This window comes from Monodelphis domestica, chromosome 5, assembly GCF_027887165.1.
Source record: "Monodelphis domestica isolate mMonDom1 chromosome 5, mMonDom1.pri, whole genome shotgun sequence".
NCBI classification, from domain to species: Eukaryota; Metazoa; Chordata; class Mammalia; order Didelphimorphia; family Didelphidae; genus Monodelphis; species Monodelphis domestica.
Window position 1 is genome coordinate 129834375 of NC_077231.1, and position 22286 is coordinate 129856660.

Here is a 22286-nt window from a genome sequence, read left to right on the forward strand (position 1 = left end):
GTGCTTTAAGATTTGCAGAGAAAGTGCTTTACTTATTTTATCTTCACAACAACCTTGGGATAAATTTACCCCCAGCTTACAAATAAAGAAACTGAGGAAAAGACTTAAGTAATTTGTTCAGGGTCACAAAGCTCATATCTGTGAAAGTATTTAAACTGACATCTTCCTCACCCCAGGTCAAGCCCTCTATCCATTACACCATGTAGCTGCCTCTAAAACTCTTGTTTGAAAGCAACACATAATTAAAGGAATAGTAAGAAAAAAAAATTTCTTTTCACTGCTATTTTTTTAAGTTTCTTACCTTTTTTTTCTTAGAATAAGAAATGAAATTGCTTATTATAGATTTTTTTTCTTCTAGTTCTTTTTCTTTGTTCTCTTTAAGCATAGGTGTAGTAACATTGTCTTTTTCTTCAGACTCTTCCTCATCTTCCTCTTCTTCATATTCTACTATCCGGCCTTGTTTGTTAGTGCCTATTCTTTCAATTGTCTCCTCTATTGTTCCAATTTTCTTATTTTTTACTAGTATTTTGAATTTCAATGCCTATGGATATAAGTTGAATGGTAGGTACAATAATTCATTTTTACTAATTCTACACAAATATATGAATTGAAAAGTGCCTCATAATATTTGATTAACTATGATGAAGAACATTTATAACATATAGACATAAATAATGATGGCTGATACAGCCTAAGAGTATAAACATTATACTTTAACATGTATAGCAAACTCCATTCTTGCTGCATTTAGCAGTTAAATCATCATGGGGAATTTTTGCGAGAATGGTTTCAGTAGAGTTGTTGGGCTGTTAGAAATCTTGGCTGTTAGAAATTGCTGAGTCAGATGATAGTTGAGAACATGAGCGCAATAACAATATTCTTTTAAAGTTTATAAAAAGGAATGATAACCTAAAGGATAATAACCTAAATAGCACTCTCACAAAAAAAATATTATTAGGAGATGTAGTACCTAGTTGTTTGCTTATTCTTTTTTTCCCTTTCCCATTAATGATGCTAATCTAATAACCCCTCAGGCTCAAAATTTGTCACCTTTGTATCCTTCTTTTCTCTATTTTATATATCCAGTCATTTGCCAAGTCCTATTGATTATTCTGCCTTAGTGTTTTTCAAATCCATTATGTTCCCCCATATTAGTCCTTAATGTCTTATCTATACTATTAAAGTAGCCTCTGAATTCGTCCACGTTCTTCTTGTCTCTTCAACCTCTAATCTGTAATATTGGTAGGTACCATTACTAAATTAATCTTCTAAAGCAGAGCTTTAATGATTTGTTTGTTCATTTATTGATTCTTGTCAGCTCCCTATTCAATGATCTTCAGTGATTTTTCATTGCCTACTACAAGAAATTCAAATTTCTCAACTTGCCATTGAACATCCTAGATGTACTGGCCCCAGTCTATCTTTTGGTCTATCTTTATTTCCCTTTACTCTTACACAAGTACCCTATTTGCTATTCAATTTGGATTCCCATTCACATCCCATGTTTTCTTATCTCTCCATATTTCCTTGTGGTTTGTCACTACCTTACCTAGAATGCTTTACATCCATGTTCATCTATCTAAATCTTAAGCAACTTCAATATAAATCTAAATTACCAATTCCTTCAAGAAAGTTCCTCAATTACACCACTCTTCCCATACTAGATGCAGTTTTTTGTTCCAGTGAATTCTAATATCATTTTTCCAGAAATTTTGAACAATTTTTATTGACTTGATCTAAGATCTTAGAATGAAAAGTTTCCTTGACTTGAGTTTGCCTTCAAGGAAGCCAAGACACAGTTTATCTCAGAAAAATACATGTTGTCCTCTCTTCTTTTGCATTATTCTATTATAAAATACAAGATGATTTAAAGACATAACAAACATCAATAACTAGTGGGATCAGGAAAGATTTCTCATAAGGGACAGCACCTAAACAGAATTCTTAAAGAGGGAAAGAATTCTAAGCAGTACAGGTTGAGTCACTGCATTTCAAGTCCTGAAAGACATAAAAGGTTATCAAGATGACGGAGGGAATGTAGAGTTTGAGGAACAGCAAGTAAGACAGTTTGGCTAGGTAATAGAATGCATCACGGGAATTAATGTGATATAAAGCTGGAAAGATGGTATGGGACAAGGTTTTGAATATTTTTAAATGCTAAGCAAAAGAGTTTTATTTAAAAAAAAAAAGGATCTACTGAAGATACATGGGCAGAGAAGTGTCAGATTTGTGCTGTATTCTTCTACTTTCTCTTTTAAGACAGAGACTATACCTTCCTCATCTTTGTATCCTTTAAAGGATCTCAGTGTAGTGTTTTTCAAAATGGCAGGTATGAAAAAATGTTTAATTTAATCAAATTAAATGAATAAATTATTTGCAAGTTGGAATGGAAGAAAAGTTGTGAAAATGTTTGACCATTATAAGTATAATCGGCACCAAATGTAACTTGTAAAACATAAGTGGAGAATATCCAGGAAAAAATGAGATAATAAACTTACCTAGTAAATTCCTGAATGTCTAGAAGGTAAAATGGACTTTGTGTCTGTTTAAGGATACTATATAATTACTAAAAAGTGGTACATAATTGGAATGTCTTCCATAGAATTTATCTCAAACTTTTGTGGAAGTAAACATTATTGATAATTAAAATAATTAATTAATTTATAGTTAGTTATAATTGACTTAGAGTTGTATGACATTTATAGTTACAAAGCACTTTAACACAATACTCTTGCATTTTTATCTTCTCAATAAGCCTGTGATTTCAGTCAAAGGTATTATTATCCCCATTTTATAAATGAGGTAACTATGGGAAAGAATAGTTTGTTTATCAATAAATAAGCATTTGTTCAGCACCTACTAAGTGCAAGGAATTCTGTGCAGTATAAAAGATGAAAAACAAAAATTAAACAAGCCCTACTGGGTAAGTCACTTAACCCCAATTACCTACCCTTACCACTCTACTGCCTTGGAACCAATATTTAATATTAATTCTAAGACATAAGGTAAGCATTTTTAATGTATCTTTAATTGACATTTGAACTGAAAAGTTAGAATAAATGATTTACTCAGTATAAGGTTAGGATCACAGTTAAAATTTAAAAATTCTAAAATAGTAAGTCAAATCATTGCAACAGCTTAGCTCAAAAACCTGAATTTGCCAATCTTAAACATCTCACTTTGGGCAGCTTTGTGAAAGAAGGATTAGATAGAGGAGAGAATGGAAACATTCTTATATTGATAAAGTTATATTAACCTATGCTACAGTTACCTCAGGTGAAGGTAATTCATTTGGAAAATTTTCAAGTACATCAGAAAGCAGTGTATCCCCAAGAATACTTTGCATATTATTTGCCATTATTTCTTGTTGCTGGGGGGAGCAGTGATTTTCTAAAGAGAGTACTACTGGGTATTCAGATGCCTAAAAAAAGATCATGATTAAGATTAGTCACCAAAAAGATAAATTGATTTTGTTGAAAATAATCATCTAAATACTTTGGAAGTTTTTTCATACATTAAAAAAAAAGTTTGGTACCTTGGGCAAGAGAACAAGAGATTTTCTAGTGGGTTTGATCAAAGCAAAAAAAGGGAAAAGTCAACACAATTTAGGAAAAGAGAAAGCAAGGATGTGGCATTTCCTTTTAAAAATATTTAAATAATGATCAGTTGAAAACAAGTGATTAAAATTGTGTAAAGAAGAAAATATCCCTCAAAACAAATAGGGAAATAGGGAAAATCAATAAGTTCCATTAAAGTAAATGTAACATTCTCAAAAGATGCTGGTATTTCAATAAAAATCTATTAAACATTTACCATTTGCATTTCACAGGTATAGAAAAACTAACAGATACAAAACTCTCCAGTAGTTCTACTGGAAGGCAATAGCATGTTCACAGAGAAATAAATACAATGTAATTTGACAAAGAAGAAAGCACTAAGGCAATGAGGTGAAGCTATCCATAAAAGTTGACAACTGAGCTAAGCCTAGGATTCCATAGTTTCTAAAAGGTGGAAATAAAGAAGTCATTGCAGTTATGGAAAAACAGTCTATTCAAAGCTATACAGTTGAGGCATAGACAGTAGGAGTTTGAGAACTAATTAGCAATCTGGTATAACAGAAGCCTGATCAACAAACCCAGTCTCTACAAGCATGGTCAAAGTGCCTCAGCTGGAGTTCCTCACAAAAAAAAAAAGTCTATGGGGAGTGGCTTCTGGGAGAGTTGTGATGACATGTAATGGAAGTGCCTTACAAAAACCTGAGCTTGAGTAAGCATTCTGTAAGCGGTTACAGTTAGCTCAGCATATGTTTTCTTTTCTGAATTTATTTGTTTGTTACATTAAAATACCCAGGTATTTCCCTCCCTCCTATCTCTCTCCATGCTAGAGAAGACATCCTTTAACAAAAAGATATATGTACATATAAAACTATATCTTCTTTATTTCTATTTATCAGTTCTTTCTCTGGAGGTTGACATACTCAAACTGTTCTTCAAACAATATTTCTATCATATATAATGGTCTCTGGAGTCTGCTTGTTTCATCCTGCATAATTTCATAGAGGTCTTTTCATTTTCTTAAATTAATCTCTTTGTCATTTCTTACATTCCATTACAATCATATACATCATAGGTTCTTTTCCTTTTTCCCTGATCCCTTTAGGAAAGAAACCATATAAGTGGTATTTCTGGGCTAAAAGGTATAACACAATTTTATAACTCTTTGAGCATAATTCATTTTAGCCAATCTGATAGGTATGAGATGGTATCTCAGAATTGCTTTCATTTTCATTTCTTTAAACAACAATGATTCAAAGCATTTTTCATATGGTTACATATAGCTTTGATTTATTCATCTAAAACTGTATGTTCATATCTTTTAACCATTTATTTATCAATTGGGGAATAGCTCATATTCTTATGAATTTGATGACATTCTCTATGTATTTTAGATATAAGACATGTATCTGAGCTATTATCCATAAAACATTTCCCCAATTTCCTGCTTTCCTTGCAATCTTGGCTATATTAGTTTTACTTATACAAAACCCTTTTTAACTTGATATACCCAAAATTATCCATTTCAAATATCAAAATGCTTTCTGTTTCTTGTTTATTCATAAATTCTCCCATCCATAAATCTGATAGGTAGTAAATGTTCCCTGCTCATCTAATGTGCTTACAATATCTCCCTTTAGATCTAGGTCCTTTATGTATATTGATCTTAGCTTGATAAAGGGTGTAAAATGTTGGCCAATATCTAGTTTCTTCCAAACTGCTTTCCAGGTTTCCCAATAATTTTTCCCAAATAGTGAATTTTCATCCCAAAAGCTAGTGTTTGAGAAGAATAAAGACCCAAGTCAAAGAGCAGAGATTCATCCCAGTGATATTAAATATCCATGCATTTTTAGTCCTGACTCAGTTGGGATCTGAAGTTGTAAGATCATCACTATGTAGAAACTATGTTAAATCTGAACTCATTCTTGCCAGTGACAGAGACAATACAGGGAAGAACTGTGCCTCTAAGGTATGAGGGAGTTGGGAGGCAGAGAATGCTTGTACTTCTTTCTATTCTTGCTATATCTTAGAAGTTAATGTCCCTATGTAAAAGCTATTTGATTAAACCGACCTGAGCAGCTATGTACTGGTAACTAACAGTGGGAGAAGCACACCCAAAATGAGCACTCAACCTTATAATATTAGAGAAAGATACTCCAAACCTGTCAAGGATATTCGGAGCTAGCCTGAAGAAAGAGACATAGCCAGACTCACTTTGCAACTGTGAGCCTATAGCATATTGGTTATATACAGATTTGCACATCAAGGAGAATAAGAATTTGCTTGAGAAAGTGATTTTAACTATTTCTGTCTCTGAAATGGAAGGGATTTGAGTCACACCTGAGAATTTCAAAAGATACATACAGCCCGCAAGAAAGTAGACACCAAAAATGGAATGTATAAGGAGTGAGGGAAGTAGAATCAGAAAAGGAAGAGATCAAAGTGGACTTCTACCTTCTCTAAACTTCTCAGAACAGAATACTTGAGCTGAGGTTACTGAAGGTACACATCCTGAGTTCTCTTTTCTGAGATACAGCAAGGCATCTTGAGGTCACTAGATAGCACAGTAGATAATGTTGGATGTACAGTCAAGAAGACCTGAGTTCAAAACCAGCCTCAGATACTATCTGTGAGACTTTGAGCAAGCCATTTAACTCCTGTTTGCCTGAACTTCATCTTTGAAATGGAAGCAATAATACCACCTAACAGCCAGGGCTATAAGGAGGACCAAAAAAGATATTTATAAAGCACTTAGCACAGTGCCTGACATACAGTAGATGCTATATAAATGTTAGTTGTTTATTATTATTATTATTATTATTATTATTATTGTCAACATCATAATCATTCTTTGCCTAAAAGGCTAGATGGCCCACCTTGGTCTCCTCCTTCTTTGTTGCAGTTCCTCCCCCCTTTTAGTTTTAAGTGTTTGTTTCTCCTTTTTCAGTTTTTTCTTCCAGATTTGCTCCTATACCGCCAGTATTTTCCATTTCAGCTTGTGAATTCCATACTCTTTCTTCTCATACTTCTGCCACGCTAAGGCTGTGCGTAATGCTTAAAACTCCTAAGTGTGACTTGAGTTCCCCATCCCAAATCAAAGAGCACAAAAATTCAAATCCCTTTCAGGAATTCAAGGAAATGTTTGTCCCCTTGAACTTAAAAAAATTCCATATTGCTAGTCAATTCCTAAACCTCCACTATAGCTTGGTGCTGAGAACCAGAAATAATTGGTGTAATTGAGTAGCATGAGTAGAATGTAATGTAAATGAAGAGGATTAATACAAAGTAAATTTAGAAAGGTAAAATTGAATCTGGAATGTAGAGGGCTGTAGATGCTAAGCTGAATAGTTTGTTTTTTTCAGTGCAGATATGGAAACAGAGATTTTTGAGCAGGGAAATGATATACTCAGACATGTGCTGTAATTAATTTGTGGCAATGTTGTAAAGGGTGTATTGGAGCAAAGAAAACATGAAAGCAGAGTTTCCGATTAGGAAACTTATTACAATCCAACTGAAAAGTAATAAATATCTGAATTAAGGTAGTAACTATAAGTGGGAAAGAAGAGGATGCATGCAAGGAATAATAATGAAAACAGGATCAAACAGATTTGACAACTGCCCAGACAGTGAGAAATACATGCAATTGCATAGAAACTTCAAGGAGGAGAGTAAGCAGTATTCTCCAGTTGGAAGTAGCTAATGTTTTGTTTTTTGGTTTTTTGTAATGAAGAAACCCTTAAAGCTTTCCCATTAAAATACAGGTGTAAAACAAGAATGTTTCTACTCCCTGTTGTTGGGTTTTTTTTTCACATAATTCTAGAAATGCTAACAGCAGCAATAATACAAGAGAAAGAGGTCAAAGGTATAAATAAAGGGAAAGAAGAGAAAAAATTATTTCTATTTACAGATTACATGATGATTTACTTAGAAAACCTAAGAGAATCAGCAAAAGAATCTAATCTTTAATAAGTAGTAGTTTACAAAGTCAATATATGAAAATCATTAGCATATATATGTAGTAATAATCAAATCTGGCAAAAATAACAAAAAAGAAAAGTCCCATTGAAAGCAGCTGGAAAATGCATTAAATATTTGAGTCAATTTACCAAGGCAAACTATAGACTTAACATAATTTGAATTACAAAGTATTCTTTAAAGAAAAATAGAATGGCTTAAGTAATTAGAATAATAATCATTGGACATGATTGAACCATGCCAATTAAATGTATAAGTAATTATATGTGATAAATAAATAATGACACTAAATTAATTTATAGTTTTAGAGTTATACTATGAAACTACCATTGGGGTACTTTATAGAGCTAAATATTTAAGAAAATTCATTTGAAGAAACAAAGTTCAAAATATCAATGAAAATAAGGGTGAAAGTAGGAATAGAGAAGTAGCTAAGGAATGGCTCTTCCAGACTTCAAGTGATATAAAGCTGTTATGATTTAAATTATTTAATAGTTTATAAAATAGAAAAGCAGATTAGTGAAAGCTAATGGACTTTTTAAAAAAGAATCAGAAACAATTAAAATCAATTACTGAAAAGAATAAAAAATAGTACTTGAGGAAGAATTCCCTATTTAACAAAAACATGAAAAAACTGGGAAATGGTTTAGCAAAAATTTACCTGTTATCAATAAGTTATATCATTTTTTAGGATCAGATCTGTAATTTCATTGATATAGGGAATTCACAATATAACAACTGCCTTTACTAAGGCAGTTAAGTAACTTCTGTAAATCAGAGTTTTAGAGAATACATGCTAGAGGCACTGAGAGGTTAAATTATTTGTTCAGGTTTATGTAAACAATGTATTCCAGAGGTTGGATTTAAATTATAACCTCCTGGGGGCAGCTAGGTGGCTCAGTGGATTGAGAGCCAGGTCTAGAGACAGGAGGTCCTATGTTCAAATCTGGCCTCAGAAACTTCCCAGCTGTGTGAACCCGGGCAAGTCACTTAACCCCCATTGCCTAGCCCTTATCACTCTTCTGCCTTGGAACCAGTACCCATTATTAATTCCAAGATGGAAGATGAGGGGTTTTAAATAAATAAATTTATATTCTCCTGACTCTAAGATTGGCTCTCTATTCATCATGCCTCAATGTCTCTTTACCTTATGCCACATACAACAGTAAGTGCAAACTGGTTTTGTGTCCTAAATATTAATGTCCACAGAATCAAAAATTCAAAAGAAAATAAGTTCACATGATTTTCAGAATTATGACCAGAATGGGAGCTCTAAAACTCTAAATAGGAGAAGGGTAATGATAAAAGAAAATAATTTCAATTACACAAAATAAAAAATATTTTGCACAGGTCAAATTCAGTTAGCAGAACAACAACAACAAAAAAAAAACAACCATCACATGAGAAAAATCACTACATGGAATTATCTCTGATGAGGATTTGGTATTTAATATAATATGTATATATGCATGTATATGGAAATAACACAAACATGTAAGACCAAGAGCAGTCTTTATAAAAGGACATGAAATAACAATTATTGAAAGAAGAATTTCATAGTATTAAGAGCCATATGAAAAGTTGTCACCTTTGAATACAAGAAGAAAAATATTCCACAAACTTCTCTATATACCTCTCTGAGGAGAAATTAGTGAGCCATTCTTTTATTTAACTACAATTACTTGGCATGTTCTGGTTTTACTTATAATAAGAATTTAAAATTTATATAGTTCAAAATATTACAAGATCTTCAAATTAAATCTACAGATATTCAAGAGCTTGATTCAGCAACTAGCATGAGAAAATCCAAAGAGATGAAGAATGCACATTGCAAAGATTATTAAAATGTAGTCAGATGGAGAACCATTGAGGAAGTACATTACATCACATTTCTTAGACAGGAAGTACATAGGAGCAATAAAGCATACAGAAAAATTAAGGAGTAAAGGGAAAGGGAGGATCTAGATAGGATTTGAAAAATAAGGCACTTCTTGCAGTGAAACCAAAATACTCCAGAGATCACACAGGCACACACAGAATTCCAGTTTTTAACACCATTAGTTTCCCATAGTTGCTATCTTTGAGAATTATGAACTACTTATATTAGTTCTATTCTAAGATGATATAGAAAAATTATAGGGAGAATAAATCAAGGCTTCTTGACTATTTTTTCATTATTACTTGGCAGTAAATGTTTTTCTAGCGTTTATCTTGTGGTAAACTGGGGGGCTGACTAGAGAAAGAAAAGACAACACATATAAAAAATTTATAGCCCAAGGACCTCTATTGTAGAACTTTATTTATAACTCTCTGGGGCTGTAGAGGATAAGAAATGTGGATGAACAGTTTTCTAAGGCCACATGTAAACTTGAGTTTCTGCCACCAATATGGGCACATACTCGAGATTTAAGTTCAGTTGATGGTTTCCATATTTCCTCATAGTCCATATTTCCTCAGGACCATGAAAGATGGAAAGAAGTGCTCAGCAAACACGGCTTGGGCAAAATGAACAACAACAGCCTACTACCACTCAGCAAATGCTCAGAGTTTGAACTCACCATCACGAACACTGTGTTCAGAATGGCAAACAAATATAAAACAACATGGATGCACCCACGATCAAAACAGTGGTATCTCATTGACTACATCATTGTACGTCGGCAAGACATCCAGGATGTACAGATCACCAGAGCCATGAGAGGTGCTGAATGCTGGATAGACCACCGATTGGTTAAAGTGACTCTTCAAATGCGCATTGCGCCTCGCCATCCAAAACGAGCCCAGATAGTTTGCACATTTTACAACGTGAGTCGTCTTAGAGATCCATCTTATTTGCAAACATTCCAGTCCTGCCTGGAGGACAAGCTGTCTGCCAAGAAACCACTCACTGGAAGCTCAACCAAGAAATGGAACCAGTTCAGAGACGCAGGGAAGGAAACATCAAAGGCAGTCCTAGGCCCCAAACAATGCAACCACCAGGACTAGTTCGACGAGAACAACACTGCTATTGAAGACCTATTGAGCAAAAAGAACAAAGCCTTTATGGAGTGGCAAAATAACCCAAACTCTGCTCCTAAAAAGGACAGATTCAAGTCTCTCCAAGCCACAGCGCAGTGTGAGATCAGGAAGATGCAAGACCAATGGTGGGGAAAAAAAGCAGAAGAAATCCAGTGCTTTGCTGATACAAAAAACTACAAACAATTTTTCAGTGCCCTCAAGACTGTCTATGGGCCATTAAAACCCACCACCACTCCCTTGCTATCCTCTGACGGTGACACTCTCATAAAAGATAAACAAGGCATCAGCAACAGGTGGAAAGAACACTTCAGCTTCTCAACTGACCCTCTTCAGTCGACCAAAACCCCCTTGGCCAGATCCCCCAAAACCACACCATTAAACAACTTGACTTCCTTCCTTCAATAGAGTAAGTCCAAAAAGTCATTAAACAAATGAGTGCAGGCAAGGTACCCGGTAAAGACGGGATCCCAACTGAGGTGTACAAGGCCTTAAATGGAAAGGTGTTCCAGGCATTCCACATAGTGCTGACCAGCATATGGGAAGAGGAAGACATGCCCCCAGAACTCAGAGATGCCTCCATCGTAGCCCTATACAAGAACAAAGGCTCACGAACAGCCTGTGACAACTACAGAGGCATCTCACTACTCTCCACTGCTGGAAAGATCCTTGCCCGTGTTATACTCAACAGACTCCTGGCATCTGTTTCAGAGCAGAACCTGCCTGAATCACAATGTGGCTTCCGACCAGATTGCAGCACCATCAACATGGTCTTCACGGTGAGGCAAATGCAGGAAAAATGCCTTGAGCAGAACCTGAGTCTCTACGTTGTCTTCATAGACCTGACAAAGGTGTTCAACACAGTGAATAGGGACACATTGTGGGTGATCCTCAGCAAGCTCAGTTGCCCAGCAAAATTCGTCAAACTGATCCAGCTCTTTCATGTCAACATGGCAGGGGAAGTCCTACCTGGTGGAGAGACCTCCAATCGCTTCAACATCTCCAATGGCATGAAACAAGGCTGTATCCTTGCTCCGGTACTATTCAACCTATTTTTCACCCAAGTATTACAACATGCTGTGATGGATCTAGACCTGGGCATCTACATCAAATACTGACTGGATGGCTCACTATTCGACCTTCGCCGCCTGACTGCAAAAACAAAGACAACAGAGAGACTCATCCTGGAAGCTCTCTTTGCAGATGACTGTGCTCTCATGGCCCACCAAGAAAATCATCTTCAAACCATTGTGGACAGGTTCTCCACCGCAACAAAACTGTTTGGCCTGACGATCAGCCTCAGCAAAACAGAGGTGCTGTTCCAACCCGCACCAGGGAGGCCAACTAACCAGCCGTGCATTACAATCGACAGCACGCAGCTTTCTAATGTCAACACTTTCAAGTACCTGGGCAGCACCATCGCCAACGACGGGTCCCTAGACCACGAGATTAATGCCAGGATCCAAAAGGCCAGCCAGGCACTCGGGCGGCTGCATTGCAAAGTCCTCCAACACAGAGGTATAAGCACTCCCAAGAAGCTCAATGTGTACAACGCAGTGGTCCTCAGCTCGTTCCTGTACGGTTGTGAGACAAGGACACTGTACCAGAAGCACATGAAACAGCTGGAGCAATTCCACCAACGCTCCCTCCAGTCAATCATGAGGATCCGATGGCAGGACTGAATCACCAATCAGGAAGTCCTCGACAGAGCCAACTCCACCAGCATTGAAGTCATGATCCTCCAAACCCAGCTACGATGGTCTGGACACGTCATCTGCATGGACCCACAGCGAATACCAAGACAGGTATTCTATGGTGAACTGTCAGCTGGACTCAGGAAACAAGGCCGACCAAAGAAAAGATTCAAGGATCAGCTAAAGTCCAACTTGAAGTGGGCTGGCATGACACCAAAGCAACTAGAACTTGCTGCCTCTGACAGAAGCAGCTGGTGAACCCGCATTAACCATGCCACCACCACCTTTGAAGACGAACGACGTCGACGTCTTGCCGCTGCACGTGAACGCCGACACCGGGCCACAACCGCACCTCCTGTAACAACTGGAGTCCCATGCCCCATGTGCCACAAACTGTGTGCCTCAGCCTTTGGACTCCAAAGCCACATGAGGGTACATCAATAGATGATAATGCACAAAGACAATTGTCATTCTCGGTCACCGAGAGACTACCACTGTATCATATTCTAAAAAGATCCTCTTTTTGATATGCATTAGTGATATTTGTCTGGTTTTCCTCTGTTACCAGGAGCTTTAGGACACTGATTGTAGAAAAACATATTTTCTGTTATCCCTGCTCCAAGTTATATACTTGTTATCTTATTGCAATATAATTGACTGAGAAAACAAACAAAAATTAAAGGGGGCGGGGGAAATCTGCCTCAACCCGTGTTTGGCTTTGCAAATTTATTGAATCTGTTCTTATGGCTTTGATTTATATTTGAGAAACTTTCCCAGAACCTGTGAATTTACCAGTAGATAGTTATTAGATCATATGATAAGGAATTTGTAGTTCAGAGTACAAGGTTAGCCAAAAGAACAAAAATGCCATTAAATTTGTTCATAGCATGGATTTCTCATAGTTCTATTCCCTCAAACTGATCTTCAGGCTATAAAACATTCTGTATATGCAAAAAAAACCCCATGGCTTTTGTTTATTACATCATATATGGGGTATTTTCAATTTATGAGATGGTTAGACAATTACCAGGAGCAAGAATAGGTTCTAAAATACTACTATCATCTCCCAAGATACAAAATTGAAGGTAGCCTAAAAGGCAATGCCAAGGTGGATGTGATTACATTGGAACATATTACCAATGAGGACTTGAATACAAAGAAATTGATAGTAAGAAAAGAACTATGTATCACACAGGAAAGGGGAGATAACAGATAGAAAATACAAGACTCCACTGGTGCCCACAAAATTTTAAAAGACCTAGAAAACATCTACTATGTTACCATCCAGTAGAGGACAACTAAAATGATGAAGGTTTTAAACTTATTCCAGATAAGGACTGATTGAAGGAACTGTGGATCTTTATAATGGAGAAGATATGACATAAGGGAGAAGTGACAGCTGTCTTCAAGCTGTCAAATGGTGGAAGGATTAGACTTATTCTTCTTGGCCCTGGAAGACAGGACTAGGAGGAATGTATTTAAGTTACAGACTCAATTTGAGTTTTAATTTAAGAAAATCATGCACAATCTCAACTGATTCCTCACTGCTAGTAAGCTATACCATTTTACCTCCCTTGTCGAACTTCTGTCCCATACTCCACAGAAGCTCTTACAAATCTTTTCATCATGGATTTCTCACAATTCAGTTCTCTCAAACTTGTCTCATAGTTTACATTGAGGCCATTCACCGTGAGCATCCTTTTCTCCCCTCTTCCAAATTTTAGGTGCCTCTTGTCTTTATCTCCTGTCACCCTCATCTCACTTTAAGAAGTGATCTTACTCTTTACCCAAGCTAACCCCTATTCCTAAAAAGAAGATCCCATTCCACCCTGTCTCCTCCAACACCTTGCCCCACTATAGATTATCCACTCTTATCAGTTATCTTTAATCTCTCCCTGTCTACAGTTTTTTTTCTCTACTTCTTACAAATTTGCTTATGTCTACTCTATCCTCAAAAACCTTCACTTAATTCTTCCATTCCCACTATCATCCTATGTAAATCTTCTGACCTTTGTGCCTAAACTCCTAGAAAAAGTCATCTATGATAAGTATCACTATTCTCTTTCTTCTTACTCTTTTCCTAACTCCTTACAATCTGACTTCCAAATTCCTCATTCCAATGAAACCATTATCTCCAAAGTGAAATAATCAGCTTTGAGTCTGTGTCATCTTTTAATTGATCCTATTTACAGTTAATTACGTTTGTCCTATAACCACCCAAGTCATGTTTTTTGGTCTCTGAACTTAGTTCAGAAATTCAACTGGCCTGTAAGGATTTAAGTTTAGAAATCTGATTTTCTTGTTAATACACTTCTATTCTTGTGTCATGGAAATCTTTTATAAACCCTTGAACAATGCTGATGAGTACCAGGGAGTATGGTCTGGTATTTTCATACCACCAAGTTCTCCTTCAAGGATGTCAGGCTTGTTATCCAAACAAGTCTGGTCTACTTTCTCTAACTTTGATGTTCATCTCTAAACAATGAATATTTCTTAGTCACATAAGGGAATTTATTCCTAATTTTCAACCAATTGTATTGTCACCCCATGGCTAAGCTCTGCAACCAATCACACTGATTTCACCATTTATAATTTGAGGTTTTTTAACCAATCATAAATTGTTCCTTGCCTACAAAGTCCCATTCGTCATTCTGTATTACCCAAAACTATAAAAGAGAGCTGTCCCCCTCATTCTCAGTCTTAGCTTAGCTGGGGAAGCTGAGACTCTATTAGTAAATTTATACTTTACTAATAAGTCTATTGTGCTCAGAACTTTTTGCCCCAGTCTACCTTAATTTTATCTGTTATAAAAATATCCAGTGATCTCTTAATTGCAAATTTCAATAACCCCTTCTCAATCCTTCTGCTCCTTGACCTCTCAACAGTCTTTGGCACCATTGCTTGTTCTATCCTCCTTGATACACCAACTTCTCTAAATTTGGGGGACTCCACCGTCTCCTGGTTCTACTAGCTATCTGATCACTCCTCTGCCTCTTTTGCTAAATTATCTTCCAGATCACATTTTCTAACCATATGTGTTCCACAGTGTTCTGTCCTGGACCTTCTTCTTTTCTCCCTCTGTACTATTTTATTTGGTGAAATCATAAGCTCCCAAGTGTTTAATTGCTACCTCTATTGCTAATAATTCTCAAATCTACCTATATTGCCCTAACTTATCTACTGACCTCCAATCTTGCACCTCCAGCTGCCTTTCAGACATCTCAAACTGTATGTCTAGTAGACATTGTTTTTCTATTATAACATTATTTTTATTTGGTCAATTTCAAACATTATTCATTGAATACAAAAATCATTTTCTTTTCCTCCCTCCCCTCCTGCCACCCCTCCCATAGCCGACATGTGATTCCACTGGGTATCACATGTGTCCTTGATCTGAACCCATTTCTATGTTGCTGGTATTTGCACTAGGATGTTCATTTAGAGTCTACATCCCCAATCACATCCCCTCGGCCCCTGTAGTCAGTAATCATTTTGAGTGCAACATTTCCAAAACTGAACTCATTTTGTTTCCCTCTCTAAATCTTCTTCTCCCTCCTAACTTTCTCATTATTATAAAGCAGAGTTGTCAAACATGGGGCCACAATATCCTCTAATGCTAAAATGGATTATAATTTAATTGGGGAAATATTTAACAAAATAAATAAAATACAATAGAACATAGGTAATAGTTAAGCTTTCTTGATGCTAATTTCTTAGTTAATATGTGACCTCCAGAGATCCTCACACATCAATAAACTCCAGTGACTTCCTTTTATCTCTGGAATCAAATATGAACCCTTCTTTATGGCTTTTAAAGCCTTCCATGCTCTTGCTTCAACCTATATTTCCAGGTTCATTATATTTATTGAACTCAGCAATCCATCAGATTGGCTTTCTTTCTTTTCCTCACATATGATACTTCATCTCTTTTCTCTGTTCCTTTGCATTAGCTTTCCCCTATGCCTAGAATATGCATTCTCTCTTGATCTCTGTCTCAAAGAATTTCTTTCTTCCTTCAAGATGCAGCTTAAACATCAACTTCTGAATAAAGTTTTCCAGATGCCCTCAATTGCTAGTGTTTTCCCACTCAAACTAGTTGTATCTAAATTTTTTATTTGGACTTTCCCCCCTTATATTCAATATATACACTTATGTGTGGATGTTTACATACATATTTCTTGTCTCTCCCACTAGAATGTAAGTTCTTTGTGAATAGATATATTTATTGTATTTGTAAACCCAAAAATACATACTTATTGAAAATCCGTTGATTGATTGGATCATGTAGACAAAGGACAGTGAGGTTCCTAAACTATAGCAGTGGTTATAAGAGTAGTTAATAAGAGAAAGTGTAAAAGATATTGAAGAGGTGCAATTAATCAGTCATTCAAAAAGTAAATATATATATATATATAATAATAATACATAATACTAGATTGGGGACACAATACAAAGAATGAAATAATCCCTATCCCTCTTTATAGAATTAAGCTCAAGAATTAATTTACAAATTAAGTTTATAGGATTTAGTTCAAACCCAATATGTGTCAACAGTGTGACATGGCAACCAAGAAAAGCTATCATGATCTTGGGCTGTATTAAGAGAGTGATAGCATCCCAAAATTAAGGAAGTATGAGTCCTGTTGTACTAAATTCTAAGAAGACATCTGAAGTTTTGTGTTCAGTATGATCACTATAGAGATAAGAAGAGCGCTCAAAGGAATATAATAAAGAATAATTCTGTATGAGAATCAATTGAAGCAAATGGGTGAGTTTCACTTGGAGAAGACTTAGAAAAGGAATTGAACATTTTTTTAAGTATTTGAAGCTATTGCTATAAAGAAGAGAAATTAAACTTGCTCTTCTTGGCCCAGTTAGGGCAGACCTTGAAGCAGTGGATAAGTGTTGCAAAGAAGATGATTTAGGCTTACAATATTAGATAAAATTCCTAATTAAAGTAATTCCCAAAATAGAATATGATGGTCTAGAGGGTGGGAAGTCCCATCCCCCTTTGGAAGTTTTCAAGCAAAAATGGATAGCTACTATCAGATATGTTATAGGGGGTATTACTATTAGGTCATAGGCAGAACAAGATCTCAAAGATCTCTTCCTACTGAGATTCTGTGAATTGGTAGCATTGATCAATATACTTGCCTTTTTACCTAATTGAACCTGAGCATTGTTATATTTTAAAACAAACATTACTATTAAAAGCATGAATTGGGTAATTACATTTTAACAGCAGTATATACATACCATAAATGCATACTTGTTGATCACCTGGATGACAGTTTTAAACAGAATCTTGCTTGTTAGTGTATACCCATGATATACAACAGGTTCATTTTGTGATCCATCCCAGCAGTCAATTTCTATACAACGACATCCTTTCACAAGGGCACTGAACAAAATGAAAACAAAATACTTCTTAGGCATCTCACCAGTAAAGGGAAGTCAGTAGTATAATAAATATCTAGAATAGCAGATCACCCCCCAAAATATTTTTTCTATTTAAGCAAATGCATTTTTATACTTGTCCTAATATATAAGCAAGTTTGGTTATCTTGAAAGTAATAAGACTTCTAGGAAACCAACAGGTATGTACTACAAGTATCTGACTTGGGATGATATCAAAAATTTCCCTTCAGATCTCCCATTTCTTCATATGCCTAATTTGTCTTTAGTTAAGTTTTATCAGAATTGTCTTATTTCAAAACTTTTCCACTACATCATTTAGAGTAAAGAATTCTGGAAACAGGATCCCTTGATTTAGTCACTATTCTTTCCCTAACTCATTGTAAAAGTTTAGACCATCAACAAATAAACATTTAATAAGTGTCTGGCACTATGCTAAGTGCAAATCACCTTTTTCTCTCTGGACCAATTTGCTTATCTGTGAAATAAAGGGATTTGCTAGCAGATCTTTAAATTCTCTTTAATAAAGGGATTTGCTAGCAGATCTTTAAATTCTCTTTTAGTTCTGGAATTCTGTTCTGCTTTACAATATGATCTTTCTGAATCACTGAATCAAGACTTTTTTTCCCCCTCCTTTGGCTGAAGGTGTTTCTTCTAGTTAAAATGTGAATACTTCATCTTGGACTTCTTGCAAATCCAAAATTCTTTACTGCTTTATGATTAATGAAATTTAATTCATCCAATCTAGCCCAGTAGCAGATTTTCATCATGAGCAAAATGGACTTCTATAAGAAATTCTGGATACCCATGAAAGAGGAATGTTTGTAGGGACCACTGAAAATGTAAAGAACACAGAATGTTGACACTCGAAAAACCAAGTGAGTTGAACTTATGTCACAATTCTGCCTTCTTTTCACTCCATGCAGATTTTAACAAATGTCACCTCTAAGAATGATGTATCAGGGCCTAAGCCCCAGATGCTCACAATCTATCTGATCCATGCATTCTCTGCAAGTAGAGGTGAAGAGGTTGGTGTTTTCATTTAAAAATTCTCTAGTGTTATTGAGTTTAGGCTCCATCAAAAGGACACAAGGGGAACACTTTCTTCTCCACTGAATTTCTAAAACCGGATTATCCATCAGCCCCTCAACTATTAGCCTGTATTATTTATTGGAACAAAATCCCTGGCCTCATTATACTAGACCTGAATTATACCTTTAAACTCAAAGTGTTTTTTATTCATAGACTGAATTGGTCATATTTTTATTACCTAAAAGCATGTCTTTTATAAATACCTATCTCTTTTTTATTAAAGTGAAAACTGGTTCCAATTTGATATTTCTCCTAATTTCAATGGAATAATTATCATGACAGTATAAAGCAATAGAGATTTTTCATAAAACATATGTAATTATATATATATATGTGTTATTATATATAGTTTTATATTTGTTACAATACCTAGCAAATGTCATAATATATAAAATCATTTTAGTTATGTTCTATCTAAATAGAAAGTATCATATTTATTCATTAAATTGGTCAGAGATCATATTTAAAACATTAGTAATTCCATACATAATTACTTGATTTCACTGAAATAGCCTTATAGATAGACTTACACATAAACCATATCAGACACTGGCTTAGATACAAATTAATTTCAGTGGAGGTAGGGAATTCGAAATTCAGTCTTTATTCCTCACTTCATAATAACTCCATTAAGTATTAAACTAGAAAAAAACTTTTTTACCCCTAACTGGTCAGAGGGTATAGACAGTCTTACATGGGAAACTTGTCAAATATCTCCCTAGAAAGTAAGGTGATTATGAGACACACATATACTAATGTTCCTCACCCACCTGCTCCAGTGAGATGCCAAGCACTTAACTTCGATGTGTTCCTAACTGGCAATTTATGGTCCACAGATGGTAAGAATATGGGTCAGGAACTAGCTGTTTTTAAGGTTGTGTAGTATTTCAAATTAAATGGAAAACAAATACCTTGCATAGCCCCAAAGGTCACTTGGCCCTATTAATTGCCCAGAAATCAGGTAGGTGTTATGAGAAGATGAAATAAAGTAATCACTTAAAGGACGAGTCATATCATGATAAACTTGGGTACAATTCTTTTTAAATAGTAAGCAATCATTTGAGTTCATGTATCTTAAAAATCCTTCAATTGTCATCTGGTGTTGATTTTTCACTATCAAAATATATAAAAGAAAGCAAAAATTATTTTTACCAACAAAAAAAAATCTATTTCAAACGTATTTAGTACTAGACATTATCTCTCAAATATTAATACCTTGTTAATATTACTAGAATTTCCAATAGCCCTAAGATCTTCCAGTTCAAAATTAAGTTAATAAAATTTCTTAATTTATTTTCACAAATGATACCTCTCATAAAGCCAAGTAGATAAAATCCCTATGAATTTGTTCCAGTATTTTTAAAACATTATAGCTAGCATTTACTAGGTTCTTTAAAGTTGGCAGAGTCTTTTATATATACTTTCCCTCATATATACTGCATATTCTGATCCTCACAACATCTCTGGAAAGTAGATGCCCATTATCCTAATTCTGGATGTGAGGAGACTTAAGCCCATCAAGTTTACATAAATTGCCCAAGGTTACAAAGATATTAAAATCTTACTGACTCCAAATCTTGGTTTCTCTATTCATTGTGCCACCTAACTGTCCAAGATATGCCATATGTGCCTCCATTAACTTAAATTCTATAAAATATCACTTTAATTGTTAAATGGAAAACAATATTATTTACTTCACTATTTACCTTTTAGTTTTCAAAAGTTTTTGTAATAAGACTACATTATTTAGCAAGTTTTAATTATGTATTTTAAATTATGATTAAGAAAATCAACTAATATGATTTTCCAGGATTCTTCTTTTGCTTAAAAAAATACATCTCTTTGTACCACACAATTTAGTAGGTGAGCCTGTGAAACCTTCATTTTGTACTGCTTTGTGGTCATATAAATTCAAGGACATGGGTATGAAAGGTACTGCAAATTATAATAGCTATAATTTGTACATGTTTGTAGCATTTTGCCTTCTTTTAATCAGTAGTATTGATGTATTTAGGTACACTTCAAAATATGGGGAAATCAATAGCAATAGTTGTTTTCTGTTGATGACGTAGGAATTGCTTTTCTGTTGTTTGTAGATAACAAAAATGTGGAAACTGAGGCTGGCCAGAGCCTTAGCTAATAGAACAGAATTAAATTTGACTTTATCAAGACTGTAAAATGTATACCACCCAAGCATGGATATTTATGAAGTCTCAAAGATAAAAGGAGCCTAACAAATGTTTGCCAAGTAAATAAAAAAAGAGGGTTCAAAAATGCAATAGGAACTGGACCTATAATCATATTTGTAGAGAAAACGCTCAGATGAAAAAACTCCTTCTACCAATGCATGCCAGCATCTCTATAACATATAGTCTTAAAAAACTGAATAGAGCAATGAGAAGATGGGTGACTTTCTTAGAGTGACATAGCCAATATGTGTTAAAATGCAACACTTGAACCCAGGTCTTCCTGTTTTTAAGGTCAGCTCTGGATCTATTTGGCCTCAGAACAATATAACAGAACAATTATAACCTATTATATTTGAAAGTAGCTTATACAAAGATGTAGAGCACAGGGGCTATGCTACCTCCCAGGTAGCAGTGACAGCAGCAGGATCAGCAGCAATGGGGCCATAAAAAAGACATGCAAAGGAAGAAGTTGCTACAAGGGAATCCAGACAAGAAATGGAGGGCATCTTAATAAATTCTTAATGACTGATCCTTGACCTTTCCAGGAATAATCTAGGTTTGTTCTTTCAGGTAGTTCAATAATTCTTAAATTATCTATCCTTGATCTTTTCTTCAAATCAAGTGGTTTTCTGATGATCAATTTCCCCTTATATCCTTTTGTATTCTTTCAACTTCATTTTATTCATTTTGATGTCTTGTGGAATTGTTATCTTCCACTTGCCCAATTCTAATTGTTAATAAATTATTTTCTTCATCGAATTATTGCACCTCTTCTTTCATTTGGCGTATTCATCTTTTTAAAAGGCTATTTTCTTCAGTAAATTTTGGGTCTTTTGCCACTTAGCTAGTTTTATTTTTAAGATGTCATTTTCTTCAGTATTTTTGTGACTCTTTTACCAAACTATTCTCTTTTCATAATTTACCCGAATCACTCTCATTTCTTTTCCTGATTTTTCATCTATTTCTCTTATCTTTTTCTTGAACTCTTCCAGGAATTCTTATTAGGCTTATGTCAAGTTATCATTTTTTCTTTTGACTTTTTGCTTATTTTCACATTATTATTTTTTTCTGATTTTGTGTCTTGGTCCTCACTGCCACTGTAGAATGGTCATTTTCTTTTTTGTTGTTTACTCATATTTCCACACCATTGCATGATTTTGAATTTTATGTTAAAGTTGTGCTCTGCTCACTTAGCTGTGGGAAATCACTGTTTCAAGCTCCAGACTTTTCTGTGCTGCTGTTTTCAGAGCTAGCTATGGGGGTCTATGAGGTTTTGCTTCCAAGGTGATATGACGCAGGGAGAAGTATGGTTGTTGTTCTCCTAATCTGTGCTCTGGTCTTTACTCAAGAAG

At 35.1% G+C, this 22286-nt stretch overlaps 1 protein-coding gene across 25 annotated transcripts in view; it reads right to left on the reverse strand.

The window, feature by feature from the left end:
• PLCZ1 (phospholipase C zeta 1) overlaps positions 1 to 22286 on the reverse strand; it is a 107705-nt gene that overhangs the window by 66920 nt on the left and 18499 nt on the right. For 23 of the 25 annotated variants that reach the window (XR_008912195.1, XR_008912196.1, XR_008912193.1 and 20 more), the window contains 4 exons: positions 19657 to 19858; positions 17495 to 17639; positions 3272 to 3421; positions 302 to 541 (listed from right to left, as the gene is read on the reverse strand). Coding sequence is in view for 18 of the 25 variants with exons in the window: in XM_007503591.3 (XP_007503653.1) it covers positions 302 to 541; positions 3272 to 3421; positions 17495 to 17639; positions 19657 to 19858 (737 nt within the window). In the remaining 7 variants the exon portion in view is untranslated. The remainder of the gene's footprint in view (positions 1 to 301; positions 542 to 3271; positions 3422 to 17494; positions 17640 to 19656; positions 19859 to 22286) is intronic. The other 2 variants (XM_056799307.1, XM_056799310.1) reach the window with 2 other exon arrangements.